This window comes from Scyliorhinus torazame, chromosome 1, assembly GCF_047496885.1.
Source record: "Scyliorhinus torazame isolate Kashiwa2021f chromosome 1, sScyTor2.1, whole genome shotgun sequence".
Lineage (NCBI taxonomy): Eukaryota > Metazoa > Chordata > Chondrichthyes > Carcharhiniformes > Scyliorhinidae > Scyliorhinus > Scyliorhinus torazame.
In genome coordinates, this window is record NC_092707.1 from 142438028 (window position 1) to 142462125 (window position 24098).

Genomic DNA, 24098 nt, shown 5'->3' on the forward strand with positions numbered 1-24098 from the left:
AGCAACAAGGGGTGACATACTCTAAACATAGACTGTGGCTAACTGGAAATCAATTGTGGTAAGAAATGCCCTTCTTGGGCAACACGGTGGCGCAGTGGCTAGCACTGCTGCCTCACGGCGCCGCGGTCCCAGGTTCGATCCCGGCTCTGGGTCACTGTCCTGTGGAGTTTGCACATTCTCCCCGTGTTTGTGTGGGTTTTGCCCCCACAACCCAAAGATATGCAGGGTAGGTGGATTGGCCAAATTTCCTCTTTCTGCAAAAATAAAAAAAACTGAATATCTACAGATATAATTTCTTGTTTTTGCTGATGATATGAGGCAGGACAATGGTCAACATGTTGCTGGAAAAGACTTTGGGCTAACCTCGTAGAGTACAATGCATTTTAGAGATGAGTCTCTGCAAACATCTCTGAGGTTCTTAGCAGCGTTTGAAATAAGATTATTTGAAATTGGCATAAACTTATGCGAAATGTTGTTGTATCATCTCAGTGAACAGATTTCACTTTCCCAGATGACTATGGGGGCCGGATTACAAAAGCATTATCTGTCAAATGCTCATTAAGGAATATAATAAAACAGCAGATGCTCTTCTGAAGAATTTCATGATCCTATTTGATGACAGACATTCGGAATGAGAGGAAAGGGCAGCGTGTGGCGCAGTGGTTAGCACTGCAGTCTCACGGTGCCGAGGTCCCAGGTTCGAACCCGGCTCTGGGTCGCTGTCCGTGTGGAGTTTGCACATTCTCCCCGTATTTGCGTGGGTTTCGCCTCCACAACACAAAGATGTGCTGGGTAGGTGGATTGTAAACGCTAAATTGGTCCTTAATTGGAAAAAAATGAATTGGGTACTCTAAATTTATATTTAAAAAAAGAAAGAATCAGAGCTGAGAAGCTTTCTCATCCCCTTTACGGCCTTTGAGAACCAAAACATTAGCATGGTTTTTGTGAAATAAATGCACTGTTGCTTCAAGGAAATTGTAGGAAAAATAATTTGCAGTAACACAAAAGATTGAAGAAAAAAATTAGGAACAAAGTAACGAATTGTGTCTTAAAATAGAAAACAATGGGTGGGAGTTTCCACAACAATGTAGTCACCATAGTCCCAGATACCATAGGCTGCTTTCCCCTTTGAGGGGAGAGCTGACTGGTGGTGGTTTAACTTGAGGATCACCAAACCGCAGACAAGGGGCAAGGTTCAGAAGGCGGGGCCTTCATGAATGTAGAGATAAAAGCAAATTACTGCGGATGCAGGAATCTGAAACAAAAACAGAAAATGCTGGACAATCTCAGCAGGTCGGACAGCATCTGTGGACAGAGAAGGGAGCTAATGTTTCGAGTCTGGATGACTCTTTGCTGAAGCTGCTTCATGAATAAGCTCAGCCTGTCTGTGTGGAGTTTGCACATTCTCCCCATGTTTGCGTGGGTTTCGCCCCCACAGCACAAAAGATGTGCAAGGTAGGTGGATTGAACACACTAAATTGCCTCTTAACTGGAAAAAAATTAATTGGATACACTAAATTTATTTTTTTTAAATAAAAATGAATAAGCTCAGCCAGTACAGGAATTGAATCGTTCTGCATTACAAACCAGCAATCTAGCCAAGTGAGCTAAACCGGCCACCAATCACAATAATGTATACTACAGGAGAAACGGGTGCTAACTGGTTAGCAAGTCGACTCTGGTTGAGACGTTGCCATGGAGAAAGCAACAGGGAGCTGTGGATCCAATCTCCAGGGTAATTCAATAAATGTTTGTCTTACACTTATAAAAAATGAGGATCTGGCATTTGTATAGCATCCTTCATGGCCTGGAAACAGTCTGGGGCACTTCACAGGCATTGAGGTACCATTGAAGTGTTGTCTCTGTTGTTACATAAGGAATGAATTTGCACAAGGCAAGCACCATCCGCATCCCCCCACCGCCCCCCCAAAAATGAGATAAATAATAAAAATAATAAGGTTATCTGTTACAGTCATGATAATTGAGGGGTAAATATTGGACAGGACACTGGGGAGAACATCAATTACTATTCGTCTAACAGATGGAACTTTTTAGCATTTTTAAATGATTTTATTTTTCATTTTTGGAAAAAAATTCCTGTTTAAGATAATTCAACCAGTATTCAACTGAATTCAAAGAAGAAGATCAGAGTTTGTAGCTTAGAGTTATCTGTGGTTTGAACGCATTGATCTTGATGCTGTATCTCTTACCAGTCAATCACAGAACATCATTCATAGCAATTGAGAATGTGAGAAAAATAGAAATGAGGAAAGGTTTGTTGGTCTTTCCAGTTTCCAACAGTTTAAAGGCTGATTTTTCTTTTGACTAAGTATCAAAAAGGGAGAGAGAAGGGGTGGCACAGTAGTGCAGTGGTTAGCACTGCCACCTATGGCGCTGAGGACCCGGGTTTGTTCCCGGTCCCGGGTCACTGTCCATGTGGAGTTTGCATATTCTCCCCGTGTTTGTGTGGGTTTCGCCCCCACAACCCAAATATGTGCAAGGTAGATGAATTGAACATGCTAATTTGCCCCCTGAATTGGAAAAAATGAATTGGGTACTCTAAATTTATAAAAAAAAGAAGTAGCTCAATTCAAAGAAGTATTTCTTCCACATATTAGGTAGCCAGTTAGGACAAAACGCATCAATATTACTGGATGGTTCATTTGGATAATTTTGGGGGGAGGAGGTGAAATTATGGAGATTGGGAGGGCAATGAGAGAAGCATTGGCATTGTGAAATCTAGAGTGCAACTAGGGCAATGATGAAGACTTTGTGGCGAGAGCTGAGGTGATGGCTGTGGCCTTCCCAGTGCTTAACCAGACGTTTAGAGTTTAGAGTCTGGCTTAGAGTTTTTTGAGGAAGTCTCAACCAGAGTGGATAGAGGGAACCTAAGTGTGTTGTATTTGGACTTCCAGAAGACATTCAACCAGGTACCTCAGAAAAGGTTAAGTCATAAGGTAGGAGCCCATAGTGTTGGAGGTAGTATGTTGGCATGGATAGAGTACTGGCTCATGGGCAGGAAACAGTGAGTGGGAATAAAAGGTTATTTTTCAGGATGGCGACCTGTAACCAGTGGAGTTCCACAGGGATCAGTGCTGGGAGACCATGGCTGTTTACAATACATATTAATGACATGGAGGAAGAAATCCAATGCACTATACCCAAATTTGCAGATGACACAACAATAAGTGGAAAGGCAAGTTGCAAGAGGGATACAAACAATTTGCAGAGATATTTAAAAAAAAATTTTTTTAGTGTATCCAATTCAGTTTTTTTCCAATTAAGGGGCAATTTAGCGTGGCCAATCCACCTACCCTGTACATCTTTGTGTTGTGGGGGCGAAACCCACGCAAACACAGGGAGAATGTGCAAACTCCACACGGACAGCGACCCAGAGCCAGAATCGAAACTGAGACCTCAGCGCCGTGAGGCAGCAGGGCTAACTCACTGCGCCACCGTGCTGCCCGATGCAGAGATATTGACAGATTAAGTAAGTGGGCAAAATGTTGGCAAATGGAGTATAATGTGGGAAAATGTGAAATTGTTCATTTTGGAAGGGGAACAAAGAACAGAGCTTCAACACAAAGGAACTAGGGATACTTGTGCACGAAACTCAGAAAACTAGCACACAGGTGCAGCAGATAATCAGGAAGGCTAATGGGATGTTGGTTCTTATTTCAAGCGGGTTGGAGGTTAAGAGTAGGGAACCTTGCTGTAACTGTACAAGGCATTGGTGAGACCACATCTGGAGTACAGTGAGCAGTTTTGGTCCCCTTATTTAAGGAAAGATATAGGGCTGGATTCTCCACTGGCGGGATTCTCCGTTTCGCTGGCAGCGCACCCATGGCCGGGGATTTCCCGACGGCATGGGGCTTCCCACAATGGGAAACCCCATTGGCCGGCTGGCGGGACAGAGAATCCCACTGCCATCGGGGGCGCACCACACCAGAAAACTGGTGCAGCGGGATGGAGAATCCCACCCATAGGGTGTGATTTAACGCTCAAAAAACAGAATCCCAGGGCAGCACGGTGGCACAGTGGTAGCACTGCAGTCTCACGGCGCCGAGGTCCCAGGTTCGATCCCGGCTCTGTGTCACTGTCCTTGTGGAGTTTGCACATTCTCCCCGTGTTTGCGTGGGTTTCGCCCCCACAACCCAAAGATATGCAAGGTAGGTGGATTGAACATGCTAAATTGCCCCTTAATTGGAAAAAAATGAATTGGGTACTCTAAACTTTGAAAAAAAAAAATAATACATAAAACCGGGTGTTTCTCAGTTGCATGCAGCACCAAGAACAGTCCTGCTATGAAACGGAACTCTGTTTTTTTGGGCCTTGGCAAGGAATGCCCACCGAGGCCGGAATTGATCAGTGCAGGAAGAGATCAGGGTGCCATTTTGAAATGCCACGCCAATCTCTCAACCTCCTTTGGACTCCTCACCACGGCCTCCCGATCCCCACCCCTCCCCCATGCCATCTCTTAGGTGACCCTCCCGACCCCTCCCCTCACCCCACCTCTTAAGGGCAGGGCATCCCCGATCCCTGGAAAGGGCAGCCTTGCATCTGGGCACCATGGCACTGCTAGCCTGGTACCCTAGCTGTGACCCTGCCAGCCTGGGTCTACTGGGTCTTTTGGTTAAGATCAAGTGTCAGATTAAGCCTGAGGTCAGGTTCCTGTCAGTTTGGATCTTGTGTGTCTCTCTTGTGGGGACCATGAATTGGATTCAATTTGAATTTGAATTGGCTTTTGGAGCAAGCAAGGAGATGGATTAAGGGTTTTCCCTGTCCTCTCTGCACATTGGCTTTATAACTCTAAGAAATGAATTACAAATTTAAAGAAGGAATGGTCTCTTTTTTTAAGATAAATTACAAATATTTGATGGATACGTCGTTTGACTACATACCAATTAAAAAATCAAATTCCTGCCCCTGTGAATGTTTGCATCGTTCACAATTGTATCTATTTACCAATTTTGACACTTTAATGGGGACAAGGAGTAGCTTGGGTTTGACTGATACCGTTCAGTGGAACCTTTATTTATTCTTTCATGGAATGTTGAGCATTGCTAGATAGGCCAGCATTTGTTGCCCATCCCTAATTGCCTTCGTCTTAAGTGACTTGCTCGGCCATTTCAGAGGGCAGTTAAGAGTCAACCAGCGCGACAGGGAGATGGCAGGTAGTGGTAATGTCATTGGATTAGTAATCCAGAGGCCCGGGCTTATACTTTGGGGACAGAGGTACAAATCCCACCACGGAAGCTGGTGGAATTCAAATTCAGTTAATAAAATCTTGAATATAAAGCTGGTTCCACTAACGGTGACCATGAAACCATCATCGATTGTTGTAAAAACTCTCACCCAGATTACCCCGCAATCGAATGTCACCTCAACAGTTTTCTCATAACCATGCTGTAGTTATCATTGAAACGTCAGATTTGCAATATCTGTCAGTGGCTTGTGACTACCATTTTGCTGTGAATCTTAGCACCTGGGTGCCAAAAGTGTTCTTGAAGGCAATTACATATTCTAGCAGGGCAGTCAATGGAGACAAATGGAAGATAGTCGGTCACAGTATAAATTGCCCAAGGTTCAGGGGAATCAGCACGGATTCACGGAGGTATGGGTTTATCGATGTTCCACTTGAATAAGGAAGCCAGTTGAATGAAAGCAAGCCAGTCTTGTGCATTTCCACTGACTCAATAGTAAAGTGCCCACATCCCACTACATTCAGCTGTAAATGTTACACTGAGAGATTGTTCTGCAAGCATTAATTACTGGTAAAGTAAGATTCTTTGGATTCTTCAATGGGGTGGTTAGTTTTGTTAATTTGGGTGAGATGGCTTCAATTTGTTAAATTTTCATTGGGGTGGCACAGTGGTTCGCACTGCTGCCTCACGGCGCCAAGGACCCGGGATCGATCCCGGCTCTGGGTCACTGTCCGTGTGGAGTTGGCACATTCTTCCCATGTCTGTGTGGGTCTCACCCCCCCCCACAACCCAAGATGTGCAGCGTAGGTGGATTGGCCACGCTAAATTGCCCCTTAATTGAAAAAAAAGAATTGGGTACTCTAAATTTTTTTTTTTAATTTTCATTACAACGTTAAGATAGAATAAGAACTACATAATTGCAGCAAAACTGTCACAGCACATTGTTGTCATGCCCATGACGGTGACTCAGTGTCCATCTAATATGCCGAGAAATTTCTCAAAAGTTCAAAGTGGGAGGGAAATAATTAATCCCAAACAATGATTGAACTCAGGCGCCACACTTGAATTCCACACCGCACATACTGTATAAAACATTTCTAATTCTGATTGGGAAGAAGTCAGGATGTTTCCTGCCCCCCCCCCCGCCCTTTCTCTCTTCCCCTCCCCCATGCTTCTGGCTGGACGGTTTGCAGGCCCTTCTGACCTGCTTCTTCCTGAGTTCTGCTCCATCTGTGGGCTGCAGCAGCCTCATTCCTGCATGAGCTCACACGGCAGCTCAGGCTGTGCAAACAATGGAGATCTGTGCAGTGACAGATCTCCATTATCAGCTTCCAAACAAACCATTACTGTTTCCCGTGGCTGTTTCTATCACAATTCCGTGGCAAATATTTCCATTTCTCAAAAGTTTATTTTAAGCGCTGAGTGCACATTGTATATTTCACATTTCTATATTGCCGTTGACATTTCAGTCTGAGAGGTTTTTGCTGGAATTTCCTGCGATCAGAGTCAGACACTTTTGTGCCTTGTTTCTTGTTCTTTCCTGATATGGGAAAGATTCATTTGTTGATTTGTGCGATTTAACCAATACAGACACACTGTGCCTTGCCATCCCTCGATGTATTGTTTTGTCTACTTATTCGGCAGAACATATTGTTTGCAATGAGCCCATCTATTAGTTGTCCATCTTTTTCGGGGTTTATATGAATCTGTGTGTTTTAAGCATCAGGTGTAGGGAAAGGCCTTTTCCTTTTTTACACAAGGAAATTGGTGCTTGTGCCTTATTTGGGCCTTAACTGCAGAGTTATGGTGAACTGTGGTGAAAGATTCTGAGAGAATGGAGGGACATTGTGCACAATCTTTTCTGCTCCTGCTTGCCGTTACCAACTTTCATGGATTGCTGGGGTGTCTCCTGGAAACTGATTGGTCTCTACAGCGCTGCTGTTGCCACGTTAGGAGAAGTTACAGCATTGATGTGACTTAATGTGGTCAAATATCACGTGATCAAGCAACACGTGATCAGATGTCACATAACTGGGTGTCAAGTAACTGGACCTCCAGGAATACAAAAAGCCAGAGTTGACAATCCTACTCTGGCTGGTCCCACTCTGCTATGTTTAGAGCTTGTGAACCAGTAAGTGATGTCAGGGATATGGTCACTGTAGTGGCCAGAAATCGAGGACAAAAGGGGGGGGGGGGGTGGGGTTAAAAAACCATTAAATTGCCATTACAAAGGAGACTGGCTTTCTCCATCCAATCTATTCCTTAATGGTTGTTCTGACTTGGCAAGGTTAACACCTTGTATCAGTGGTGGAATAATCTGTCACACGTTCTCATTAAGTATCCAGTCTGTCTTCTTAATTGATGTTCTCACTATTGATGCTAACTTTGCCGTAGTTTAATTGCTCTGTTTTATCACCTTTGCTCTTGAGTCACCAGGTATCTTTATGATGCCGCCACGTGGTTCAAGTCCGAGTAATGATCAATAGTCCAATACACCGATTTGTAAGATTTAAATCAAAGCACATTTATTTTACACAGTAATCGCTACTCATGCACAAATTCTACGTCTAAGCTACTTCTACAACTAACAGGCTTATACTTAACTTGGAACTGGCCTACCAGGTCAGGGAAACAAATGGCCTTTCGTTCGGGTTCTGAGCCTGCGGGATTCGAAGTTGGTACAGGTTGGTAGCTAGGAGCGCCTATCTCGTAGCGAGCGTTGAAGTAAGACTTACAGGTTCGATCGGCTGCTGAAGAGTGAAGAGAGCTGAGGAAGAGAGCGACTTGAACTTGGGGGTCAATTCTTATAGTCCCCAGGGGCTTCCCGCCTTTCTGGGCGGACCCTGTACCTGGTCCCAAGTGATTGGACTTTGTCCCAATCACTTGGTTTGATTTTCTCCAATGCTGGAGCGGTTCCCTGATCGATGGGCGGTCTTGAGGTGCTCGTTCACCTCCTTTTGTGTAGGCTTCTGCTGGCGCCGAAGAGTCTGGTTTTGCTTTATGTGTCTAAATGTTGCTTATTGTTCCCGAGGATTGGTCATTAGTATGCAGATGGCTGGTGTTTAGTTATGCTGATGGTTGCTGGCATCGATCTTGTCTGGCCTTTCCAGAGGTAAATACACAACCAACCTGCAGCTGCTCATTTTGTCCTGTTGGCTGACATTCCCATCAGCCTTTGCCGTTCACCATTTTGAATCGGGAGTTGGCCATTTTAAGTGGCTACACTATCCATTTTTGCCCTCCAGCAATGTTGTTGCTGTTGGGACATGTGCAGTCAGCTACACTGTACTGTATTCCCCACATTTCCACTCTCTGTCATTCAACTACCTGTCTCACACTGAAATATCCAGGTAGATATTTTCAATTGCTTCTCAGCCTTTTGGCTAAGATCAAGCGTGAAAGGGGCAGCACGGTGGCACAGTGGTTAGCACTGCTGCCTCATGGCACTGAGGTCCCAGGTTCGATCCTGGCTCTGGGTCACTGTCAGTGTGGAGTCTGCACATTCGCCCTGTGTTTGCGTGGCTTGTGCCACCACAACCCAAAGACGTGCAGGGTAGATGGATTCGCCACGCTAAAATTGCCCCTTAATTGAAAAAAAATTGGGTATTTTAATTTTAAAATTAAAAAAAAGATCAAGCGTGGGATCAGGTGTAAAGCCTGTTCCTCTCAGCTTGAATCTTGTGTGTCTCTCCTGTGGAGTCCATGAATTGGATTGAATCTGAATTGGACATTGGAGCCAGCAAGGAGATGGATTAGGGGCTTGCCCCGTCCACTCTGCAGAAGGAATAAGCAGTTAACTCTGAGGAAGGAATAAGCATTTTTTAAAAAATCATTTGTGTCACCAGCACACACCTCTTTGTGGAAGATCGTGCAGACGATTCACCATCTTAAGATGAGTAGAATACCGTTTGCCATTCCGAGTTTTCCTGCTGGATAGATGTCCCACTTAGAATCATGGAAACATAGAATTTGCAGTGCAGAGGGGGCCCATTCGGCCCATGAAACCTGCATCGGCCCTTGGAAAGAACACTCTACCAAAGCTCACGCCTCCACCCGATCCCCGTAACTCAACCTAACCTTTTGGATACTAAGGGACAATTTAGCAGGGCCAATCCACCTAACCCTGTGGGCAGCACGGTAGCACAAGTGGATAGCACTGTGGCGTCACAGCGCCAGGGTCCCAGGTTCAATTCCCTGCTGGGTCACTGTCTGTACGGAGTCTGCACGTTCTCCCTGTGTCTGCGTGGGTTTCCTCCGGGTGCTCCAGTTTCCTCCCACAGTCCAAAGATGTGCAGGTTAGGTGGATTGGCCATGCTAAATTGCCCTTAGTGACCAAAAATGTTCGGAGGGGTTAGTGGGTCACGGGGATAGGGTGGAAGTGAGGGCTTAAGTGGGTCGGTGCAGACTCGATGGGCTGAATGGCTTCCTTCTGTACTGTATGTTCTATATTCTAAGCTGCACATCTTTGGACGTGATCTAGCATGTGGACTATAGAGACCAAGATGTCTTGCATCAAATATTCATATTTGATTCTGAATATGTTTTGAGATAGATCATCTCAGCTGGGATAACATATCTGCACAATTGGCTACTGTATGCAAGGTCCATCAAGCATTTTCTTGCCTGATTGATGTCCAGTGGCTATATTTGGAAAATCTTTTTGTTGGGTTTGAAATTTGCTGGGATGTTCTCCATAATAAGTAACCTGCCAATATCCGCGAGTCGGTTGACACATGAAGACTGTCCATGGGGACAAGACATGGAGGGTTCAGGAGGCAATCCTGAAACTGTATTCCTGCAAGTATCAGTACCTTCAGGAAAAGATGGAGAAATATTGAAAGCAAAATATCCAGTAATATAAACCCTGCTTTTTTTTCATTGCATGTTTTCAATGAACGGGAAGTTATATTTATATTGTGGCAAACACCCAACATCTGTTTCTTGGTTTTAATCTCAAGTTCCTACACTGCACGTGATGATTAAAATAAGATGAGTTTACATGCATTGTTGCAGCTGGTGTCAAATTGAATGAATGTGGTCAGATTCTGTACAGCCAAACATCAATGTGAAACATGCAAGGAACTATTACAGAAACCAAATTACAAAATGTTTCATTGACTTACATCACCGATTTTAACAGAGGTATTTACTTATTACACGATAAAGGGGACGGTCTCTGGTAATTATTTCAGTCTCAGGGAACTTAAAAGTTAACATTGGTTTTGACCCTTATGAATAGAATGGAGTTCGATTTGTTTTCAGAGATTAAGGATTCTTATTATGTTTCGGGGAATTGCAGTTTCACAGTTGTAATCAGACATAAGCCAGTGTTTAAAAGGTACCACTGAGAGCATTCATTTTACAGCTTGGAGTTCAGCAATCTTGTGTGTTTGTACACAGAAACAAACAAGGTAAAAATTGACTCAGCTCAAGTCAATATTAAGACAAAATATGATGTCAATGTTGTATTTGCTTTACAGTACTGCCCTTTACTAAACTACATTCAATTGAATTAATAATGCTTTTATTGCTGTTAATTTTTGAGGCTTTGGATCCTTGTCTCTGTTGTAATTGAAATATAGATTTTGTCATAACCACAATATAAATTTGTTTGAGGGAAATAGGTTTACAGCTACAGTACATACACTAAGTTCCACATATTATAATGTCCAATTTGACAGTCAGACTTATGATGCCAAAAGGACATAATCAAACTTAACAAGGTAGAAAAAAATGACAACTAAATCCACAAATGCTGTAATTAAGAGGAAGATTGGACACAAGTGGCACCAGGTTTGTGCAAGTGAAAAGCAATTAAAATATTTCTGACAAACACAGTACGTAACTTTCATCACTTGCTGCACGGGCAATTAATATTCTTTCCTTTGTGTAATGGTTAGACAACTAATGTTTTAAAATAACGATACGTGGAACATGGCGCTGTGGCTAGCAATAGCACAATGGTCTTTGAGCATGTTCCTTATCCCAATTCAACTTGTTCCAAACCCAACAATTAGCATGACTTTTTTTTGATTGGGATATGGGCATCACTGGGAAGGGCAACATTTATTGCCTGCCCTCGAACTGAGTGACTTGCTAGGCCATTTCAGAGGGCAGTTAAGAGTCAGCCTCGTAGCTGCAGGTCTGGAGTCAATGTGTGATCTATTGGACACAGCATTTTGAATGACTGACAGCTGGAAAAGTGGGAGTGAGTGGGTGAGGATACCAAAGTGCAGCAGGCTCATCAAGGCAGCGTTACTCCTGAGTGTTGAGATCTCTTTTGGAGGCTTCCACCTCCTCTCAGCCAGGTCCCTCACTATTTCTCGTTTTTAAATTAATGTATCCAATTTATTTTCCCAAAAAAGGGGCAATTTAGTATGGTCAATCCACCTATCCTGCACAGCTTTGGGTTGTGGGGGTGAGACCCACACAGACAGAGAGAGAATTTGCAAACTCCACACGGACAGTAACCCAGGTCTGAGATCGAACCCAGATCTTCACCGCCATGAGGTAGCAGTGCTAACCACTGCACCACCATGCCGCCCTTCCCTCTCTATTTCTTATGTCTTTGCGATAACACATCCTCCGTATATTGGTATGTTGCAAGTGCAAATTTAATTGTTTGCAAAAGAACATGAGAAATTGAATAATTAATGAACACCACATAATAAATTTTCACTTTGGAAATGAGAATTTTCAAGCCCTTGCAGTATTGCATTTCACCAGTTCCATTCCTGTATTATTATTATTTTTTTAATTTAGAGGACCCAATTCATTTCTTCCAATTAAGGGGCAATTTAGCGTGTTCAATCCACCTACCCTGCACATCTTTGGGTTGTGGGGGCGAAACCCAAGCAACCACGGGGAGAATGTACAAACTCACATGGACAGTTACCCAGAGCCGCGATCGAACCTGGGACCTCGGCGCCATGAGGCAGCAGGGCTAACCCACTGCGCCACCGTGCTGCCCTCCATTCCTGTATTATGAGGTTGATAATTGTACATTGCACAAAAGCAACAATTAACTCAGATCAAGGTAACGTTGAAGATCTGGAGGCAGTTGCGCCAGCACTTTAGATGGTGGGTGGTGTCAAGGGAAATACCGATTCGGGAGAATCATAGATTTGAGCCAGGGAAGTGGGATGGGAGTTTTCGGAGATGGGAGGAGAGGGGAGTGAGGAGATTAAAGGATTTGTTTCTGGGGGGCCGGTTTGCGAGGCTGGAGTAGCTAGGGGAGAAATATGGGTTGGGGCAGGGGGAAATGTTTAGATATATGCAGGTCCGAGATTTCGCCAGGAAGGAGGTATAGAGCTTCCGGTGGTGCCGGCCCCCACACTGTTGGAAGAGGTACTGACAACAGGGGGAATGGAGAAGGGGGTGATTCTGGGAGAAGACAAGGTATCGCTGGAGGGGATTAAGGCGCGCCACACAAGTACGAGAATGAGCCGACTCTTTGAGAGGATAGAGGATGTTTGTGAACACTGTGGGGGTGGGGGTGGGGGGGGCAAATCAAGTTCATATTTATTGGTCCTGTTCAAAATTAGAGGAGTATTGGAGGGAGATCTTTAGAGTAATTTTGAAGGTGGTGCATGTGAGACTCGAACCAGGTCCCTTGAAGCCATATTCGGGGTGTCGGATCGACTGGGGTTGGAAATGGGTGTGGATGCAGATGTCTTAGCCTTCGCCTGTTTGATCACCCGAAGGCAGGTCCTGTTGGGGTGGAGGTCAGTCCCTCCACCCTGTGTCCTGGCCTGACGTGGAGTTTCTAACATTCAAGACAGTGAAGTTCGAGTTGAGTGGAAGGATGGAAGGATTCTACAATTCATGGGCTTTGTTTATTATGCATTTTCATGAATTGGATGACATCTAACATTAGGGGGTGTTGGGGGGGGGGGGTGTTTGGGGTGTATAATTTATTCGTGATTATGTCTGGGGGTGATGGTGGATTCCTGATTCTTTTTCTTTGATGTTTGTATTTAAAATGTTGGGAGCTGTTTGGGGGTTGGTGGGAGGAAGGGCTTGTTGGCCAGGGGATTGCCATTGTATTTGTTACCATTGATTATTTGTTAGTGGATGTAAATTTGATGAAAATGTGATAAAGGAGAATAAAAATATATATTTTTAAACTCAGATCAAGATAGAAACAAGTCCAAAAGTGTGATGCAAATCAGGTCAAAGGGCAAACTCGATTTTAACCTGCCTCCAGCTCAGGTTAACTCCTCCAAGTAAACCATAATTGGAAACAAGTAGCTAAACTGACTGGAAAATCAGTGTGAAATGTGTTATGGTTGGTCTCAGGTTGGGTTCTTGTTGGGTTCCTGGTTGATCTCGTTGATCCCAGGTACATGCCGGTTATTCCAGTTAGGATCCGACTCGATTGCAATTGTTTCTATCCTCCTGGGGTCGACCAAAGCAGATGCAGTAACTTCATTGCAGAGTTAATATGAGCCTACTTGAACGTCCAGCTCGTGTGTGACCACCACCTTAAGATCATGCACTTGTGTGCACGCTTCCCAGGGAGTGTGCACAACAGCTATATCCTGGGGCAGTCAGGCATCCCCGGCCTCTTCGATGACCATCTTAGGATGGCGGGTTGGCTCTTGGAGGTTGACGTCAGTAAGGAGGCTGATGACAGATGCGAACATCCGATACAATGATGCCCATGTGGCCACCTGAACTGTCATTGAGCGGTGCATCTGCTCAAAACGCGGTTCCATTGTCAGGTCCGCTCTGGTGGTGCCTGCAGGACACCACCCGGAGGGTCTCTCACTTTGTGATGGTCTGCTGTGTCCTCCACAACCTGGCACAGCAGCGGGGTGATGTGCTAGAGGAGGAGGAGGCGGAACACGTGGCCACCTCTGAAGAGGAGGAGGACGACGACGAGGAAGCGCCGCACCAGGAGGGGTGGAGGACAATTCTGTGGAGAAACTGAAGGACCAGTCGGAGGCTGGAGGACAGGTGACAGCGGCGAAAGTCCAGGCGGCCAGGGAGGCCCTCATCATCGGCCACTTCACATAGGACGTAGCCCAGTCCATCATTGCAACCGCTCCCTCTCTCCCCCTCCCCCATCTCTCTGTGCCCCTCCACCTTCGCCATCCTCCCCTAACCCCCTCCCCTTTTCCCACCCTCGCAGGGTCTGTGTTACATCAATTCAGGTTGGTGGGATTGTGTCTGCACTGTCAGTGGGTCACTGCCAAGGGCAGGGGAGTGATGATAACCCACAGAGAGCTCAGCGCAGGATCTCCTCAGTCTATGCCGTGGTCTGACCCCTGCACGCGATGTGCCGAGGGGGGCATGGGGTGTCCAGGACTCCCATGTCTGGGGAGACGAGGGCATGGGTTCGGTGGTCGGTCCGCATCGCGGAGGAAAGTGCCAGAGGCGTCCTACCAGTTGTGGTGAAGGTTTTATATTGTATCTCACATAAGTGTCCACCATTGCCCCATGCTCCCGATGGTGCAGCCCCAATTTCCCCATCACCCTCTCACCCTCCTCCACCCACTTACCACCTACCTACTCCCTCTCCACCAGTGCCCTCTCAATGATCCTCAATTTGCCTTTCGTGCTCTACTGCTGTGTCTAGGTGTTTCCCCAGGATGCATATGAGAGATGTAGGCAGCTGCTTACCACGTCCCGTGGCCTTCGATGACCCTGGCATGTGTGTCCTCTGGGGGCTCTGGTGTTGGAAGGCCCCGACGCACATGCCGGCGGCACATACACAGCCATGCCGCACTGTACCCGGTGCGAACCGTGAGAGGGGCGTCATCAAAGGGGCGGAACCCAGGGGAGCTGGTGGCCACCGTCACCACTCCACGGGATAGCTTTGGGTTGATAACCAGCATCCCCTCCTCCCAGTCGGTGCCCATATAGCCCTGGCGTTCACCTCAGGATGGAGGGGCGGCTGGATTGAGCCCTGGGTGTCCCTGCATCATCTGGCTGCACCCCAGTGTCTGCACCATGGTGACGACGGTCTCGCCAATGTTCCTCCATGAATGGGCCACGCTCTGCAGTGACTCGGCAATGCTCACCTACGACTGGGACAAGCTCTGCAGCGCCTCTGCTATTTCCATCTGAGACCGGGACATGTCCGCAGCATCTCATCAAGGTCCGCCTGGTACTGGGTCATGTCCCTCAGTGAGTTGGCCAGTCTACCGAAGCCCTCACCGACTGACCCACGCCTTGGATGCCTCCACTAATGCTGCTGATGTCGTGCACCAGACTCGCCACTGCTCCACTGGTGTTGACCTCGGTGCCACATATTGCCGGCAACATCTCCTGCATCCGTAGCCTCTGTGACCCTTCCAATAGGCTTTGGACCTGTTGGAGTGTCGCTGACATCCCCCTCTGAATCTCATGGCCGCACCATATCATCTGCATTAGGTAAACCTGTTCCAGAGGCTCAGCATCTGACTGGGACCCAGCTGGGTCCTGGGAGCCAGCAGACCTCTGACTGCTGTATCGCCTGGGCGTTCCTGCCTCTACCTGATGTGCATCTGCAACTATGTGGTGCTCACCAGAATGTGCCCCAGAAGCTTGACCACTTTGGTTGTCCACTGAGGTACCTGACTCTGTGCTGATGGAGGGTGGGGATGATAGCTGAGGCGCATCTATGGTGGCATCCTTGGAGCCCTCCTTTTAGGTGTTCTCATGGAAGGCTGGCCAGGGCACGGCTTGGTGCTGGTTGGGGGCAGTCCCAGGTGCATTCCCGTGTGGGGGGAAGGGATCTGGTGCCAACTCACCCATGCGGCCCAGTGTAGGTCATTGACCTTCTTGCAACACTGCATGCCAGTCCTCTTGGTCACGCTAGCCGAGCTGACGGCCGCTGCCACTTCCTCCCAGGCAGCACTGGCTGCCTTGTGGCTTACCCTCCGTGACCCATAGTGGAACAGAACATCTCACCTGGCCTCGACCGCCTCTAGGAGCCTCCCCACGTCTGCATCTCCGAATCGTCGGGCCCGTTGTCTCGGCACCATGGCTGCGGGCTCAATAGGCCAACACTGTAGCACAGTGAATAGCAGAGTTGCTTCACAGCTCCAGGGTGCCAGGTTCGATTCCCGGCTTGGGTCACTGTCTGTGCGGAGTCTGCACGTTCTCTCCGTGTCTTTGTGGATTTCCTCCGGGTGCCCTGGTTTCTCCCATAGTCCAAAGATGTGCAGGTTAGGGGGATTAGCCACTCTAAATTGCCCTTAGTATCCAAAAAGGATTAGGTGGGATTACTGGGTTACGGGGATAAGGTGGAGGTGTGGGGTGTTCTTTCCAAGGTCGGTGCAGACTCGATGGGCCGAATGGCCTCCTTCTGCCCTGTAAATTCTATGTCTATGTCTGTATCTATGCAAGGGTAGTTTAAGTGCTGCTCTACCTTGTTAGCAGTGGGCTGGTGAGCGGAGTCCTGGCGAGCCATGATTTGCAGTGAAGCCCGTAGGGCCTCCTTAAGAGGACCAATTAACGTTGGATTGCCAGGCCGAGCGCTGGGAAGTTCGTGACAGTTTCCGCTTGCTACCATATTTAGAAACTTTTTCTTTGAATTGCACCTTCTTTCTAATCTTCTAACCTTCCACTTACCTTTGCACAAATATATGCTTTTCATTTCTGTCTAACAGCCTTTTTAATTTTGCTAGTTAACCACAGATAACGGGCTCTCCTGCTGGATTTTATCCTTCTTTGGAATGTATCTACTCTGTGTATTTTGAAATATCCCTTTAAATGTCTGCCACACTATTGATCTGTCCCTTAAGCATATTTGCCATTTCTCTTTAACTAGCTCCATTTTAATGTCTTCATAATTGCCTTTATTTAAGCTTAAAATGCTAGACTTGGACGTGCTCTTCTCTCCCTCAAACTGAATGTAAAATTCAAGCATATTGGGTAGATTCTTGGGTCCCCCAGGCCCATGTTTCTTGGCAGCGCGCCATTCACTTGCTGCAGGATTCTCTCTTCCTGCCGCTTGTCAATGGGATTTCCCATTGTAGCCACCCACGCCACCGGGAAACCTGCGGCGGGAGTGCACTGCCAGCGGGAAAAGAGGATCCCAATGGCTGGAGAATGGCGGCCATTATTTCATGCCCCAAACTTGTTTTACTGCAACCAATTATTCCTGGAGGGTTTACGCTAAACCCTATGCACAGTATTCTTTGACCAGAGAATGTAATTAAATACGATACATTCTGTTGATCCCTGAACTGATTATCCATTTTTTTTTACTCCCCAGTAAATTCTGGAGATGGAATTGACTACAGTCAGCAAAAGCGAGAAAATATTGGGGACCTGATAAATGAAACCCTGGAGGTATTTGAGCGCTTTGGAGGGGAAGATTCATTCATCAACATAAAATACATGGTCCCCACATATGAGTCCTGCATACTAAACTAAAGCACAACAGCATGGGTGGAAAAGAATATATGATGAAGAATTGTAATGATTCATGGGCAAACTCACTCTCCTGTGCTTCCAAATCATCATCTTTCTGAGAATTAGAATTTTATTTGAAACAGAAGATCTGCAGCAGCTAAAAGACAAGATAGAAAATCACTAGAATTGGTTTAACACTGCATTTCTGTTTTCAATGTCAAATTGATTTTATGCGTTATCTTTATAACTGTATCCCACCCTCATGTTATCTTGACAATAAACGGCTTTTATTAAATAATTTGTGTAACTTGATGAACAATATGATCATGTACACAAGGAGCAATATCGCCTACAAACATTGAATTTTTTGTATAATAAAAATATTCAATATTCATTTGAGAATTGGTATTTCCCAGCTTTCAGGTGCAAGGTATAAGAGGCTGATTTCCCCGATGCTGCTGGCCCAGTGGTCTAATGCTGTAAATGCTCACCTGAGGAAGGAGCAGCGCTCCGAAAGCTAGTGACATCGAAACAAACCTGTTGGACTTTAACCTGGTGTTGTAAGACTTCGTACTGTAATGCTGTAAAGTGATCCAATGGTCGAATGATGCACGCATCAAGTCAGTTGTTCCTTCTGGAGGGAGGTTGACATAAACATGACAATGAATTTAACGCCCACCCATTAAAATGATTAAACTCTGCAACCTGGAGGCAAATGTCCAAACTAAAACATTCCACATTCTGGTTTCCAATCACTTAAATTGGCTGCACACATGTGGCCCCTGAACTGCAATTGTATTCATTACCAAAACCCAAATATAGTGGCTGCTACAATCCTTTCAGATAAGAGATCAAAGACACAGGTCCAGGCACAAAGACAGAGGGCTCTCTGGAGAAGACAATATTCAAGAGGCATAATCTGCAGATCAACACATTGCTGATGGCACTAATCGAATAACAGTGTCCATAGATTGAGGCTCACCAGGGACGCAATTACTGAACATATCAGATAGTAGCAGATTAATGATTAGAATTAATCTGCCTGTGTACTGACGGTTTTATTTTGGTCACAATTTGATCCAATCACCCAGCGGTGCTTTTAATATGCAACATCCAGAGAACAATGGCCATTCTTATTCATAAGATGGCTATTACTTGGGGGTGACTCAAAGCTGTAGGACAATAGATAAAGAGACAAGAACCATTTTATACATTGGCTGGCTTCCTCAGCCAGTTGCTCCTGGCTTCATTACTTGATCAAGATGAGCAACTGCAAGGCTGATTTGTGGGACTTCTGGGGCGAAATTCTCCATTATCGGCGGAAAGTCCGCCGATCGGCGCAAAAAACGGCGCAAATCCCACTTGCGTCACGTCATAAAAATGGGCCGATAGTCTGCGGCCCGAAATGGGCTAGCAGCGACGTAACGGGATCCGCGCTTGCGCAGTGGTTCGGCTCATAAGGCTGCGCAGCTCCCCCCCACCCGACCGGAACAGCCGACCGCAACACCCGACTTGATGGCTGGCCGTCGCCGAGGTTCGAGTCACGCGATGTGGAGGCGCTCCTGGACGCGGTGGAGCAGAGGAGGGACGCCATGTATCCCGGGCACGGCCGCAGAGTTGCCCCACGCCACAGCCGGCGTCTGTGGAGGGAAGTGGCAGAGGCCGTCACCGCTGTGGCCCTGACACCACGGACAGGCACCCAGTGCCACAAGAAGGTGAACGACCTCGTCAGAGCAGGCAGGGTGAGCCTCCCCCATATACCCCCTCCCCCATATCCCCCCTCCCCATATCCCCCCTCCCCCATATCCCCCCCTCCCCCATATCCCCCCTCCCCCATATCCCCCTTCCCCATATCCCCCCTCCCCCATATCCCCCCTCCCCCATATCCCCCCTCCCCCATATCCCCCTCCCCCATATCCCCCCTCCCCATATCCCCCCTCCCCCATATCCCCCCTCCCCCATATCCCCCCTCCCCCATATCCCCCTCCCCCATATCCCCCCTCCCCCATATCCCCCCTCCCCCATATCCCCCCTCCCCCATATCCCCCCTCCCCATATCCCCCCTCCCCCATATCCCCCCTCCTCCATATCCCCCCTCCCCCATATCCCCCCTCCCCCATATCCCCCCTCCTCCATATCCCCCCTCCCCATATTCCCCCTCCCCATATCCCCCCTCCCCCATATCCCCCATATCCCCCCCATATTCCCCCCATATCCCCCCTCCCCATATCCCCCCTCCCCCATATCCCCCCTCCCCCATATCCCCCCTCCCCCATATCCCCCCATATCCCCCCCATATCCCCCCTCCCCCATATCCCCCATATCCCCAAGTGAATCCAGCCCTAACCTTAACCTCTGCAATGCACACGCAACCGATGGCGTGCATTCATATACCTGCCTAACACTGTTGCCTTTTACCCCTGCCACCACCCCCCCCCCACAGGAGAAGTGCGCACACTACAATAGGGAGCATGTGAGGACTGGAGGAGGGCCCGCTGATGAGAGGCCACTGACCGTACACGAGGAAAGGGCCCTGGAACTGGCTGGCGGACCTGAGGACCGGGAGGTTGCTGATGCAGAGGTCGGGGGCCCACGAGCAAGTGAGCCATCAACAGCCCGTCCCCATATCCCCCCTCCCCTATATCCCCCTCCCCCGTATCACCTGATCACTGCCTGATGTCTAACCATGCATGCTTCATTGTGTATCGCAGGACCAAATGTCCAGGCACCCATCCCCGCAGATGCACACCGCCCGCAGGATGCCCCTCGGAGACCACAGGAGACGGAGAGACCCGCACCCTCCAGCATGCGACGCCCGCAGGATGCCCCTCGCACACCACGGGAGACGGAGAGACCCGGACCCTCCAGCATGCGACGCCCGCAGGATGCCCCTCGGAGACCACAGGAGACGGAGAGACCCGCACCCTCCAGCATGCGACGCCCGCAGGATGCCCCTCGCACACCACGGGAGACGGAGAGACCCGGACCCTCCAGCATGCGATACCCGCAGGATGCCCCTCGGAGACCACAGGAGACGGAGAGACCCGCACCCTCCAGCATGCGACGCCCGCAGGATGCCCCTCGGAGACCACAGGAGACGGAGAGACCCGCACCCTCCAGCATGCGATGCCCGCAGGATGCCCCTCGCACACCACAGGAGACGGAGAGACCTGGAGCAACAGGGAGACGACACCCCCGTCACGTGCGGGAGCGACCACCCAGCGATGAGGGGGGCAGCCACAGGCCCCCGTCACATCCGAGCCAGGACACCACTACCCAGGACACCACTATCCAGGACACCCCTACCCGGGACACCACTACCCAGGACACCCCTACCCGGGACACCACTACCCAGGACACCCCTACCCGGGACACCACTACCCAGGACACCCCTACCCGGGAAGACGAAATACCGGACAGTGACTCAGAGTGGATGGGTGGAGACGAACCCCCACCCCAAAGTGCCATGGAATCAGAGTGGGACGAAGAGCACGACACAACGCCACTGCTGTCACCAACACCCTCCACCATCGCAGAAACACTCACCACGGTTGGGCACTTTAGTGATGAGGCGTCTGGTACACTCACTGGTGCGCACAACACAGCCGTCCCGGTACAGCAGGTGGAGGTAGGAGCAGCAGAGGGACCGGGTGGTCGGAGGGCAGCCCAGGCCAAGCGAACATCTGCCGCCCAGATGGATCCCGGGTTCCTGCAGTTACCACACCCACACATAGATCCGATGCAACCACCGACACGGAGACGAGCTAATAGGGTGACGGGTGGCTTGCGGCGGCTGCGGTCGCAGGTGGAGGAGTCCACCCGCGTCCAGGAGCTGGGAGTGGTCCCGGTCATGCGTGCCACCCAGGCTGACACCGCACGGGTGGCGTCCGCGGTGGAGGCAATGGGTGCGACGGTGTCAGACATGGGGAACGGTTTGCGAGGCCTGGGGCCTTCCGTGCAGGCGGCGTCTGTGGCCCAGGAAATGGCTGCCCTCTCACAGGAGGCCATGAGCCAGTGCCAGCGCCAGATGGCAGAGGCGCTCAACGCCATAGCCCAGTCTCAGCAGGCCATGGCCCAGTCTCAGCAGGCCATGGCCCAGTCTCAGCAGGCCATAGCCCAGTCTCTGCAGGCCATGGCCCAGTCTCTGCAGGCCATGGCCCAGTCTCAGCAGGCCATGGCCCAGTCTCAGCAGGCCATCGCTGAGGGCATCGGCGCCAGTGGCCATGTGCGAGCCGGCGTCGCACTGTCACAGACAGGGTTTGACAACCCCCTGGGCTCCATGGCTGCAAACCTGCAGACCCCTGTCGATACCAGCACGGGCCTCCAGGACTGGCAGCGCCAGATGTCGGGGGCGCGTCGGATGGCCAGTCCGTTCGCATCCCCCACCCATGTAGAGGCCTGGGGGCCATCGGGCACCCCGAGGGAGGAGGAGGTGGTGTGGTCCGTCCCGGCTCCTTCTGTAGGGGAGGTCCCGGTACACCGCGACACCTCGGACTCCCCCCTTCCGTCCCAGGTGCATCGGGTGGGCAACGGGCAGGACAGGCTGGCAGCTCGCCATCCCAGTCGCCCGGGCCGCAGCCTGGCCCATCTAGGCCAGGACGCCCCAGGAAACGGCCGCCAAAGGGATCCAGTGTCAGAGGGCAGGAATCACAGGAGTCCACCTCCAGTTCTGCTGTACCGTCTGGGGAACCACGTAGGCATAGTCAAAGGGCCCGTAAGGCCAAACAATTAGACACTGAGTAAGTTGGCACGGGTGCAGGGCACAGATGAGTTTTAGGGGCTAGGGCACATGCATGAACTCCTTTGGTTATTAAAGTCAATGTTACACCTACCGAAGCTGCCTTTGTGCTCTGTCCAAAGTGTGCGGGCGTGTCATGTACGTTGAGCGCAAGTGTGTGTGTGACGGGTGGTCTTACCTCAGCCCCAGGTGAGTCTGCCCCCTTCCCCCTGGGCCGCCATCAACATCCCCCGGGCAGAGGACGGGACCGTGCGCTGCAGTGTCACAGCCGCATGCAGGGATGGTCCGGGTGGATGGTGGTACTGTGGCCATGGGTCAGACATAGTCCAACGATGTAGAGCCAGGAGCTCATCGGAGGCGGGTTGTCATCATCCTCCATGGCCTGCCATAGACACGCGTCCACCCGCAACTGGGTGAGCCCGGCCCGTAGTGCCGCCGGTGGATCGGCAATTGGGGGGGGGGGGTGGTGTGCATGCGGGTGGGGTGTGTGGGATTGTGGAGGGGGGTGAGGGTGCTGGGTGGGTGGATGGGTGGGGGGTGGGGGTGGTCGGCTGTTGCCATGGTGTGCGGTCTGTGGCCATACTACCCGATTCCCACGCCCATCTAGTCAGTGAAGCGGGCGTCTATCAGTCTGTCCCGTGCCCGCTGGGCCAGCCGGTAACGGTGGACAGCCACCCGCCTGTGTCTACCCCGTCTGCCCTGACCATTGCCCCCATCCCCCTCATCTGGGGAGGACTGCGCCTCTTCCTGCTGCTCCTCCACTCCGCCCTCCTCTGCCTGCAGCACATCGCCCCTCTGCTGGGCTATGTTGTGCAGGATGGAGCACACCACAATGATGCGGCCGACCCTATCTGACCGATACTGGAGGGCGCCCCCAGAGAGGTCCAGGCAACTGAAACGCATCTTCAGCACGCCAAAGCACCTCTCGATCACTCCCCTTGTCGCTACATGGGCATCATTGTAGCGGTTCTCCGCCTCATTGCGTGGCCTCCGTATAGGCGTCATCAGCCACGATCGCAATGGGTAGCCCCTGTCGCCCAGCAACCAGCCCCTCAGCCGGGGATGGCGTCCCTCGTACATGCCGGGGATGGATGACCGCGACAACACGAATGAGTCGTGTACACTGCCTGGGTGACGGGCGCAGACGTGCAGGATCATCATGCGGTGGTCGCAGACCACCTGTACGTTCATCGAATAGGTCCCCTTCCTATTAGTGAACACGGCCCTGTTCTCTGCAGGTGGCCGCACCGCGACGTGCATCCCATCGATCGCGCCCTGGACCATGGGGAACCCGGCAACGGCAGAGAAGCCCACGGCCCGGGCATCTTGGCTGGCCCGGTCCACGGGGAAGCGGATGTAGCGGTGCGCCATGGCATAAAGGGCATCTGTCACTGCCCGGATGCACCGATGCACCGATGTCTGCGATCTGCCGGACAGGTCCCCACTCGGTGCCTGGAATGACCCCGTTGCATAAAAGTTCAGGGCCACCGTAACCTTGACGGACACGGGGAGAGGGTGTCCCCCGCCAGTGCCACGCGGTGACAGGTGTGCCAGCAGGTGGCAGATGTGTGCCACGGTTTCCCGGCTCATCCGGAGTCTCCTCCTGCATTTCCGGTCCGTGAGGTCCTGGTATGACTGCCGGGGCCGGTACACACGGGGCGCCCTCGGGTGCCTCCGTTGCCGTGGGGCCGCGACGTCCTCCTCCCCCTCCTCGTCCTGTCGGTCAGGTGTCCCTCCAGCCTGGGCGGCTGCCGCCTGCCCCTCTGCGGCAGCCTGCGCCGCCTCTCTGGCACGCTCCTCCTCCTCCTCAT

At 50.0% G+C, this 24098-nt stretch overlaps 1 protein-coding gene across 2 annotated transcripts in view; it reads left to right on the forward strand.

Moving 5' to 3' along the window:
* Positions 1-17847, forward strand: part of pacrg (PARK2 co-regulated) — a 502671-nt gene extending 484824 nt beyond the window's left edge. For both annotated transcript variants that reach the window (XM_072500922.1, XM_072500921.1), the window contains one exon: positions 17410-17847. In XM_072500922.1, the coding sequence (XP_072357023.1) occupies positions 17410-17570 (161 nt within the window). In that variant the 3' untranslated portion in view covers positions 17571-17847. The remainder of the gene's footprint in view (positions 1-17409) is intronic.
* Positions 17848-24098: the final 6251 nt, after the last annotated feature.